This window comes from Gorilla gorilla, chromosome 9, assembly GCF_029281585.2.
Source record: "Gorilla gorilla gorilla isolate KB3781 chromosome 9, NHGRI_mGorGor1-v2.1_pri, whole genome shotgun sequence".
Classification (NCBI taxonomy): Eukaryota; Metazoa; Chordata; class Mammalia; order Primates; family Hominidae; genus Gorilla; species Gorilla gorilla.
Window position 1 is genome coordinate 40,711,166 of NC_073233.2, and position 11,672 is coordinate 40,722,837.

At 47.4% G+C, this 11,672-nt stretch overlaps 1 protein-coding gene across 1 annotated transcript in view; it reads right to left on the reverse strand.

The window, feature by feature from the left end:
- The window catches only part of ABTB2 (ankyrin repeat and BTB domain containing 2), a 208,253-nt gene extending 200,771 nt beyond the window's left edge, over positions 1–7,482 (reverse strand). The window contains exon 1 of the mRNA XM_004050922.4: positions 6,100–7,482. Coding sequence (XP_004050970.3) covers positions 6,100–7,456 — 1,357 coding nt within the window. The 5' untranslated portion in view covers positions 7,457–7,482. The remainder of the gene's footprint in view (positions 1–6,099) is intronic.
- Between the last annotated feature and the right edge of the window lie 4,190 nt (positions 7,483–11,672).

The following is an 11,672-nucleotide window of genomic DNA, read 5'->3' on the forward strand; positions in this document are numbered from 1 at the left end:
GATACACCCCTGGGTGTCAGTGCCTGCTCTTTCACTGTGGTCGTGAACACTCACTGGCCTAACAAATGTAAAGTGTCTGGACACCATAGGCCATTAACAAACAAGACCTATAACAAGTGTTGTTCTTGCTATGAGTTTGACCCTAGCTGCCATTTGAATGGGGCCAAGTACTGACCTGTATTTGCTACCTTGGATTCTGTAATTCTTTATAGGAAAAGCACAGGCTTGGGGCTTGAGCAAAATGGGACTTAGTCATTATTGAGCTTAGTTATTATTGAGCTGTGAATTCTGGACTCATGGAGACCTCTCAATGAAAGGACACACATTCACAGGATTCTTATGGGGACCTAGAAAGCTCACAGATGAGAATAAGCTTGAGGTGTTGCAGAAAAGTCAGACCTATTACTACAGCTGCATAAGAGTAGAAATAGAGACGAAGCATCTACCCACTGACCTGTTTGGACAAAGGATGAATACTGATGGTGAGGTGGGATAAGGACAAAGCCGAGGATGTGCAACCAAGTGTCTCTGGTTTGTTTCAGAACTTCCCATTCTTGGGGTGCCAACCCAGGAATGTCTTGGCAATTGATTACCTTGGTTCAGTCCTCATACTGGAGGCAGATGGAGTGGGACACAGATGTAAACTCTTCTGAGCAATAGTCATCAACATAAATTGTCCTCTGGGGCAGCTCTGTTGGCAAGGGGGCGATTGGTATTTCCATTCTTAAGGAAACCTTCAACTCAATCCTCCTGTTGACTTATCTGCGGCCTGCTGTACCAGACGTCTGTTGTGAAGCCCTTCCTCTTTGGGTATCATACACTGAAGACATTCTCCTAAACTGAAAATTCCCCCAACTCACATCTTGCACATCAAAGCCAGACTTGGGAACCCTGCTAGAAATCAGGGTACCCAAAGGTTGGATGTAGCCCCAAAATGCTGACTCTATTCATTGAGAACTTGGAAATTTTCTGCCTTGGTAGAAATGGGGGATGGTTCTGATATATCAAAGGAATTCAAATACAAATTTTAAACCTGTATGGCGGGATCTATCACTTGCCCATCATTTATAGAGCACATATTGTAGACACCATGAGAGGTACAGGGAAGACAGCAATGCCTATGAAGTCCACAGTTGGATGGGAGAGACACACACAAGCAGGAAATGATTTAAGAATATGTTCTGGGTGCTGAGGAAACATCACAAAGGGGTGGCTCTTCCAGTTCGGGGAGTCAGGTAGAGCTTTCAGGAGGAGGAAGTGGAACAACTCTACCTTGTTCCTCTTACTACTTAAGGCTAGGGTTGCCTTTCTCAGGAGTGTGAGAAAAAAAAATTTTTCATTTCCAAAGCTTGCTCTGTTTCAGTTTTGCCAACTCTCTTGGCTTTAATAAAACGGTTAAAGAGATAGGAAGCAGCCCTCATCCTTCAGACTACCCAGGTGTGGAAACTGATTAAACACCACCTGACAAGCTCAATCAACCCTTGCTGCTTCAGTTGCTTCTCTCAGTAGAAATTCATCCTACAATCTCATCACTAAATAAATCCCACAACCAGAAGAGGTTTCGTCCCTGCTCTACATGCAGCCCTTTTCTTTCTCAGCTCTAAGTGAGATGTTGAGACTTCTCTCAGCTGGTGAATAACTGAATCATTCAGAAAAGTCCTCAGTCACTATTTTTGGCCTAAAGGTCCTTAGTAGTATTGATATTACTGGCTATTACTAATAAACCTTCAGAGAAGCATTCCTTGACTGTCATTTAAATTAGCCCCGTCACACCATCCCATTACCCTGCCCTTTAAAAAAAATATTTTAAACAACATTCACTACCAAGAGAAAATCCTTACTTATTTACTTTTTCTCATTTCCTCCACTGGATTATACACTTCATGAGAGGAGGGCTTTTCCCCTTGTTCATCACTTAGTCCACAGCACTTTTAACAGTGGTGGCTACAGGGTCAGTGCTCAATAATTGTTGAATGAATTTACTATTTATTGAGCATTTACTATGTGCTAAGATCTTTAAATCTATAGTCTCATTTAATTCTCATACCACCCATATAAGCTAGGTGCTCTTATTATGTCCCATTTTGCAGATGACAAAATTGAAGGTTAGAATGGTTAAGAAAATTGCACCAGGCCACTCATGTAAATGGCAAAGTTGTGTATGGCCAGGCGTGATGGGTCATGCCTGTAATCCCAGCACTCTGGGAGGCTGAAGCGGGAGAATCCCTTGAGCCCAGGAGTTTAAGGCCAGCCTGGGCAACATAGCAAGACCCTGTCTCTACAAAAATAAAATTTAAAAAATTAGCTGGGTGTGGTGGCATATGCCTACAGTCCCAGCCACTTGGGAGGCTGAGGCAGGAGGATCCCTTAGAACCCAGGAGTTCAAGGTTGCAGTGAACTACGATTGTACCACTGCACTCCAGCCTGGGTGATACAGCAAGACTCTGTCTCAAAATAAACAAACAAATAACAAAATAAAATAAAATAAATGGCAAAGGTAGGCTTCAAACTCTCATGGTGAATCCAAAGTCTTGTGCATGTTACCACTAGGATAGAGCAATCCTTTTGTACACCCTGGATACTTCTTTGGAGCAAGAATATTCTCACCAATATCCTATCACTTAATCAAGAATCTAGAAATTGAGGAAGATTTTCTAAAATGCCACAGACACTCACAAAAGCTTAGTAAGAAGAATGACCAAGAAGAAACCTAGTAGTGATGCTCAGCATCAAACTCACATATGGGAAGTGATGGGGGAGAGGAGGGAGAGAGAGGAGAGAGGAGAGTAGGGAGGGAGATGAGTGGATGCGAAAAGTTTCTATTTTCTGCAAACTACCTGTTTATAAATACTACTCTATTAAATTGGTTTCTCTACCTCCCGTAAGGAAGTCATGAAGATATCATCATTTAATGGCCTTGCCATGGGATTGGGGACATCAATACCAAATGAGCAACAATATATAACTCCTGCTGCTCTACGGAGCTGGGATCATGTTTTATAAACACTGCAGAACTTTTATTATCCATCTTGTGCTGAGCAAAACCATATTTGTCCTGCATTCTGAGTAATGGACAGGAATAGATGGATTAGGGCCCTTAAATTCTTGGTTGGAAGACATTAAGTTTAAAAGCCCTATATAGCTGAGTCAAATGCATGTGCCCATGCTGTATAATTAGCAGGCATATCAACAATAAATATATAATTTAAAGGGAAGACCAGCAGGACAAGAATTCTAACCAGCACTCTCCTTCCCATACGCAGTCATTCCCCAGTTGGTCTTCAGCTGTGTAAACTGTAACCTTGCTGGCCTTGGGGTAATTTTAATATAACAAAGGTTTGGAGCACTCCATTTTGTTCCTAAGCAGTTTATGCTTCCCTCTGAAGCCAGCTTTCAGACATAAGTAATTCATTGCCCCTCTACTAAACATTCATTTCACTTTGTCTAAAGGGACTTAATAAATCAGCCTGGTTATTGTTTAATGTGGCCACCCCCTGGTTTTCATGTATAAAAAATGAGCATCCAGTTGCTAAGTGGAAGTGAATGGTCACCTCGCCTGCAAGAGAGCTCCCTGGAGACCCGAGAATGTACAGAGGGAGACACTTTGACTCTGAGCATCCGGGGAGCTTTGTTGTCTGCCACAGAGAATCCTGCTCTCTTGACTACCCAGGATTAAGGAGGATTGTTTGGAAAGGGGGGGGCAAGGAGGAGGTTAAAACATGGGGTCCTGGCTGGGTGTAGTGGCTCATGCCTGTCGCCTATAATCCCAACATTTTGAGAGGCCGAGGCAGGAGGACTGCTTGAGCCCAGGAGTTTGAAACCAGCCTGGGCAACATAGCAAAACCCTGTCTCTATTTAAAAAAACAAAAGGTGGTGGTGGGGCTGGGGGGGTAGGGGGGGTTGGTGGTGCCAAAAGACCAACTTATAAAGGAAATCCCAAGGAATGCTGACCCTAGATAAGAAATAGTTCTTTGGTTGGAAGCCCTTTAGCAGAAGACATCTGTTTTCTAGCAGCTTCTGGCCGCTTCGCATCTTCAGGGTGTCCTGGGCAGGGAGCTGGTCTTCCTTATTTCAATTTGCAGTTAGAAAAGCTGGAAGAAGCTTCTCAATGTGCTGGGCACCTGTTCTGCATGAAAATATGTTTTTGTTTTGTTTTGCATCTACAGTTCCACCCTTATTCTTGTTTGGCTTATAGGGTTAAGTTTTCAGTCTTTTCTCCTAGGAGCCTGCCTTTACTTCTTTGAGTTCAGTTTGGGCCTCCCCTCAGCCAAAAGTACAGAACTCTTTCCCTCAATTATGACCACTGGATGGAAATCCCCTGGCCCTCCACTTCCTGCCCTGGAGCTGCTGTTCCCAGTGTTGATGCCACAAACCTGGAGGGTGAGGCACAACAAGCAGCTGTGACATCATCAACTGAGATTCAGGACTGACCTTAGCTCTGACCTAAGAGGAAGAAAATTAAGCAGCAGATGCTCTTCAATTCCCAGCATCTCCTTTGGCAGTGCCAGAATTTAAAAACAAAACCAATAATGTCAAAGTAAGCCATGCTTGGTACAGAGTGTCTTCAAAATGGGCCTAACATGTCAACTGTTCTCGAAAACTGGGCTAATCAAAAAACAAAGCATAAGATCTGAGAGCTATAGTCCAGTAAGAAAAACAAACAAACAAACAACAACAACAACAAACCAAAAAACAAAGCTGTTTCTTCTCCGCCAGCGTCTAAAACCTAAAAGGGGCCTACCTGGATTCAAACGGGATTCAAATTCCAGTTTTGCCATTTAACATCTATGTAATGTTGGGCAGATTATTTAACTGCTGGGTACCTTGGTTTCCTTATCTGTAAAATGGGCATAATACTATGCAGTAAGTACCTACCTAATAGGCTTGCTAGGAGTACTTGAGTTAAATATAAAGTGCTGAGAATAATGGTGACACATTAAGGGTTATTTTGCATTTCAGCTATTATGATTATGTTAAACCATGTTTTGACTTCTTTTATCCCTTTCCAGTCCCCACCTGACCTCTTCCACTGCCTGCTTATTTGCCACTGAAAGCTGCTCCCCAAATGGCTTTCCAATCAGATTGTAAGGCTGTTTAACCATAATACCATTCTGAACAGTTTATGGTGCTGACTTCTCAAACTGAAGTCTTGTAGGTAGTTTGCAGTTGAATGCAATGTCACACCCCCTAACATTGTCAGGGAAAAGGTCATGTGCTTTGCTTCCATCCTTTGCACCAAATCCATGCTATCTTCAGAGAAGTGCAACCACCCAGTGGTTCCTTTCCCAGACTTGACCCCATGCGGTTACCTATCCCTCCATCTCTTCCCCTTGATGGGCCACCACTCTTTTCAGGAAAGAACATTTAATACAATGCAAGGTTTTAACCAATGGCTCACTTGGTTGGTGACAGCTTGGAAAAATCAGGTCTCAGGAGACAATCTGTAGTTACTTTTCTGGGAAGGGGAGTCGGGGTCCCCAGGTTTCATCATTCCTGGGCACATATAATTAAGAGCGAACCACTACCCCTCCATCCCCCAAGAGAGCGCCTGACAGCATCCTTCAGCCCAGCAAAGCACAAGGCGCAGCACCAGATCTTGGGCTTCCCACTTCCCTCCGCCCGTCTCACTTATCCAAGGTTCAGGTCTTTAAGTTGGGACCCTTTGGTTGCTGCTATTGAGCTGGGGAAAACTAGGGGGCAGAATCAGTCAATCTGCCCAGCTGTTGGGGAAAGACAGCAACTAGAGACCTAGTCAATCACGGTAAAGAGCCACGGGGCAGTAAGTTTCATTTCAAGAGAGGTTCAGGAATGGCTTGGTCAAGAGATTCAATCTCACCCAATCAATGAACAGCCCACAGATAGTAACAATGCCACGCAGAACAGGATGGAGATCATTCACGAGTTTACCCTCCAAAAGTCAGTCACCCTTAGAACAATTTCTGGCAAGTGCCATGTAATGAACCCTATCCTCAGACCAAACGTTTTCTCCCAAAGAACTGGCACAGCCACCAGCTTTGTCTCAGGAAACTCACTCCCCCAGTAGCCCAGGGCGGGATTTCTTGCCTACCCAGTCTGCCAGTCCGAGGCCCGCGCGCTTACCATTGGCGTTCTTGCCGCAGATGAGATGCTCATAGGGCTGCAAGACGCCCCAGAGCTCGGCGTCGTTGTTGATGACCATCTCCAGGGCCTCAGCAGACACCTCCCCGCCTCCGGCCCCTCCGCCATCAGGGCTCTGGCTGGCCATCACCCTGGCCCGGATCTCCTCCACCAGGTTCTCCATGCAGGCGGTGAGGGAGATGGCTGCGTACTCGTGGATGCGCACGGAGATTCGGGTGTCCACCATCCAGCGGAAAAAGCGGCCCACTGAGAAGGTGAGGCCGCAGCGCGCGGACTTGCCCCGGCGCAGCCCGTCGCCGGCGCTCATGCTGTACAGGGACAGCGCCTTGACGGCTGCCAGCGCGCAGCTCTCGGCCAGCGCCCAGCTGTGCACCAGGCGCACGGCGCTCTGCACCTCAAAGCGGGTGCACTTGGCGTGCAGCACGCTCAGGCGCTGCGCCTCGCGGGCCACGCGGATCAGTGCCCTGCGGAGCAGCCCGGCCAGGCGCCTCACCGCCTCCGCGGAGAACTGGGGCAGCCGCCGGCCGCCAGCGCCTTTGCGGAGCACCCGGGCCACGTCTCCTTCGGTCCAGGGGAACTCCTCCAGCTCGGGGAGCCGCGGACAGCGCGAGAAGAGGTCGGCCACTTCGGGGTCCTCGGGCAGCACCGTGTTCACCGTGTCCCAGCTGTTGTGGCGGCTGTTCATGGAGCCGGAGTAGCACCACCAGGCCGCCCCGCGGTGCTGCTGCGCCGAAGAGTTGAGCGCCTGCGAGTTGGACTTGGAGGACGAGAGGCTGAGCGAGCGGCACGAGTCCCCGGCCCCATACCCGGAGTCCAAGGTCAAGTCCTCCAGGGTCTTCAGAGTCGAGCTGTACGTCCCGGCCATGGGGAGCCTGCCGAGGGCGGCGTCGCCGAGCGAGGGGCACTCACAACTCCATGTCCTCTTTCCCAAGTGGGCAGAAACAAGCTCTAGGCTCTCCGGGCCACCCTCCTTCCTCTCTGCGTCGCGGGGCTCGGCGGCCGCATTGCCTGCCCGGAGGCCGCGGGAAGGTGGGCGAGATCCGTGGCCAGCAGGAGCCCCACGCTCCCGGCGTTCCGACTCGCAGCTGTCACTGGAAAGACCCCCGTCTCTACCCCCCGGCACTCCCCCTTGTCCACCTCTAATTCCCACAAGCAGAGCGTCAGTCCTCCACAGAGAAGGAATCCCGGGAGAACAGGGCGGCGGCGGCAGAAGGAGGAGGCGGCGGCGCAGGGCGCAGGGCGCAGCGCGAGTCCGGGACCAGCCGGCGAGAAAGCGCTCTGCAAACTTCTGCGCTGCGCCGGCCGGCAGCACAGCTGGGTACCCGGCTGCGTCCGACATGCAAATAACCCCGGGCGGCTCACCAATCACCGGCCGCGATGGGCGGGGCTGCACCAATGATCTCCGAGGGGGCGGTCACTATGCAGATTTCACTCTGCCGCGAGTGAAACCCCGCGGCGAAGGAGGCGGGGCTGGAGGCCGAGGGTCGGGCACGCGGCTGGGATGGGGGTGGGGATGGGGGTGGGGATGGGGGTGGGGATGGGGGGGGGTGGGGATGGGGGGGGTGGGGGAAGGGCGAGCCAGCCAACTGGGAGGTGGAGGTGGAGACCGGAAAGCAGCGGTCGAAAAGATAGCTCCGGAGCTCACGATTTAAAGAAAAATGCAAAGGAAAAGCTACAGGGCGCTGCCACCCTCCCGCCACCCAGGCTTTGGGCGTTCGCTGCTCGCTTTCGAGCCCTCCGCAGCCAGGCGTCCTGGGGTTGGGGCCAGGAGAATGGGGAGGGCCCCATCCAGGCGCTCCACCTCTCCTCCACCTTCCGCCAGGCCCCTCCCGCAATCCGAGATGAAACGCTGGCTGTGTTTGGAGGGAGGAGGGAGTCCCTGCCTCTCTTTCCAAGTCCGTCTGGTTCCTTTGCGCTGCCGTCTAGGCTCCAATCAGGACAGAATTTCTTAACCTGGTATCTGATCAATGGACTGGCCCCAGGAAGCCTGTGAGTGCCTCCGCCCATTTGTAGTTTCACCTGCAGTTTTCTGAGTGCCACTATGGGGAAGGGGCACCAACTTTTGTCAGATTCTCAAGAGGATCCGTGACTTCCCTGTTACCTCTGTGTGACGATACCACTTGCTGTCAGGTGGATCCTTTTTGTCCGAGATAGACAGTGTTCTTACAGGAAGAATGAGAAGAAGGTGGCAGAGCAGTCCCTAGCCCTGGCCTGCGCTCGGAACACCTAGCTGGATGCAGGTGTTCGCCTCCTAACGCGTGCCGGTGGGCGAGCCGTATGCCCCCGCGGGACCCAGTTCCTCCGGGGTACAATGAGTGGCTGACCTCCAGGCAGCGCCAGTGCCAACCTGCCTCCGGGCGGGTGTCCCAAGCGGTCCGCCAGAGCGCTGTTGGTTCAGCAGTTCCATGCCCGGTGCAGGCATGTCCCGCCGCTGCCCTGTGGCTACTCACACGCACGTGCGCGAACGGACCTGTGCCCCCTCCAGTGGAACCGCAGACTCAAGGCGGGGATTGTGCATTCGCTCTCCCCAAGTCAGCCTCCTCCACTCCTGAATGGCTCCTTTGTGTTGCATTTTACACAGTTCTGACCTTGGGCCGTGAGTTGGATATGAACTAGAAATGTCTGGTTTGTCTCTTTCCTTCTTAAATTAATGGCCTTTACCCCCCGGTGAAACTGCTTTTTATTTGGCAGTTTCGCTTAATTTTGCCTTTCCGCGGGTCTTTATTTATGCAACATCGCCGCCCGATGGTTAGAATTGGGAACAGAGTCAAAGATGGAAGTACTGTAATATCAAAGACGCAAGTCAGCAGAGATCAAATTAACAAAGGAGAACGCAGTCACACTTTACAGACGTGAGATTAGAAGTTAAAGTAGGCAATGAGGTCCAACTTGTCAAAAATACAAAAGTAAATTTTATGCAATTTAAAACTTTATTGGGGAAATATAATATTAAAGGCAATGTCGCCCTCTAATGGATATATTCAAAGGAAATGAATTTCAGAAAGGTTTCCCCGCCCTCCCTTTTCTTCGTTGTGCGCACCCATCAAACCTAAAGAAAATTACTTAACTGGAAATTTACAACGGGGAACTTACTGAATGAAAGGTTATTGGAGGAATCATCTGGAGTGGGGAAAAGAGCCTATGGGATTTATATTAATATATTCAAATTACTTGATGACTTAAAGTGTAGATAATCAAACATGCCTCCAACTGAATCTGAGAATCCTGTGAATGTTGACCTGCAACATGAAGAGATATTATGCAAAATTCAGCCATGGGAAATGCTTCTGAACAAACAACTGAGTTTCTTTAATAAATAAGTTTCAAGGAAAGAAAGAGATGGAGAGAAGACCTACACATTTAAAGAGACTTGAAAGACATAATAACCAATTACAAGGTGTGGAACTTATGTGTATTTTGAATTTGTTTTAAAAAGCCAGTAAACATTTGACATTATGAAACCATTAGGAACACTGCCTCGATGTTTGCTCTTAAAGAATAACTGTTTTTTTTTTTTGATGTGGTAATGGTAGTGTGGTTATGTTTATCAAATGTTCTTATCTTTTAGAGACATACGCTGAAATAAGTGTTTTGTAGCCCTCAAGAGTTGGCTTCCTCAAGGAAAAAAGGAAGAAAAATCCTCATGGAAAAATCTGGTAAAGGGACTAGGAAGTTAGGAAAGACTGTAGATAGATCTCTTGTCTTTCAAATTTTCCTCAGTCTTCTAGTCAACCTGAGGACTGGCAGTACCAAGTAAACCCAGAATGTGTCTGTGTTTGTGTTTTGTGTGATATGGGAAAAAGAATAGGAGGAAGATAGACAGAGATGAATATATATATATACAGCCATCTTAGAATGAACCAATTCTTTGATTTCAGTTAAACTTTTGGGAGTTGGCCAGTGTGGTGAAATACAAAACTTTGGGTCAAGGAAAGAAAGGGCATGGTTTCTTATATATACGTGCATGTGTTCAGTTAAGCCAATCTGCTGGTAATGTGTTTGATTTTAAGAATGCAAATTATATTAAGAGAAAATGTCATCCCAACTCGGGCTTTACCCAAACATTATTTTTGAAGAAACACTGTTTTTGAAGAAAAACAGCGTCATTAAGCTGGACAAGTAGAAAAGAACATAACAGAACACTGGCAAACACTGGAACAATTCCAAGTGGAGTTGACAATTAAGAAGCAGATCTCGGATTACCTATGCAAAAACCATGTAAGAGAGGTAGCTTGAAGTAAACTTTAGAAACTTTACCTGGTGTGAGGTCTTCTATGTGCTTACACAATCAAAAACAATCTGGAAATTAGGAGATAAAATACCCTGGAATTTACCTTGAAAGTGAGGGTGTTATAATCCCAACTATTTACAGACAGAACTGTCTCATGAGAAAGGTAGATTATGGCCTTGACTCTGGAGAGTGGCCAAATTTTAATTAGTTTGTGGATCACCTTTGGTGCATTTGGCAGATGTAGATCTTTAACTCCCACAGGTGGTTTTAATCAACTCTCCTAGTCAGGAGGGAATGTCTTTAAGCAGAGAATTAACATGTTCAGGCTTACAGAAATAGATTTGAAATTAATCGGAGAAAACTAAGTTTATAGAGCAGAGAGCATTACCTGCTTGTTTGTTGGTTGTCTTTCTGTCCTACAAGAATATAAGCTCCATGAGGGAAGGGATCTTCTCCATTGAGTTCACTTTTGTATCCCATTGCCTAGGTCAGTATGAGCATAAAGTAGGAGCTCAATAAATACTGAATAAGTGAATGAATGAAACTAACAGGATGAATGGGGCAATGTAATGAACGGCTAGGTTTCTTTTTAAACTCTCAAGGAACCAGCAGGTGCTTAAGACTGTGTGTTAAGGGAAAAGGATTACTGACATCTGAACTGAGATTTTCCTGATACCTGCCTCCTCCATAGACTTTAGGAGAGTCATGTGCTCCCCATCCATATTATTATCATTTTTGAGACAGAGTCCCAGTCTGTCATTCAGGCTGGAGTGCAGTGGTGCTATCTCGGCTCACTGAAACCTCCACCTCCCAGGTTCAAGAGATTCTCCCGCCTCAGCCTCCCAAGTAGTGGGGACTACAGGCATGTGCCACCACTTCTGGCTAATTTTTGTGTTTTTAGTAGAGATGGGTTCACCATATTGGCTAGGCTGGTCTCAAACTTCTGACCTCAAGTGATCTGCCCGCCTCAGCCTCCCAAAGTGTGGGAATTACAGGCATGAGCCACTATGCCCAGCCCCCACCCACATCAGAAAGGGGTTCCTAACACCTTGGGGAGGTGGGCTTAGGAAGTGGGGAGTGTCTTTGAATCACCTAAAATTGCCTACAACATTTTTAATATAAGTACGTATTTGCATATTCTGGAGAGAGGGTCTATGCATCTATGCAGGACTGTCTGATAGAACTTTCTGAGATAAAGAAAAAGGTTCCATATCTGTGCTATCAAATACAGAAGCCACTAACCATGTGTGGCTGCAACTTGAAATCTAGCTATTGTGACTGAAGAACTGAGTCTTAAATTTTAATTAATTAATTATTTTTGAGA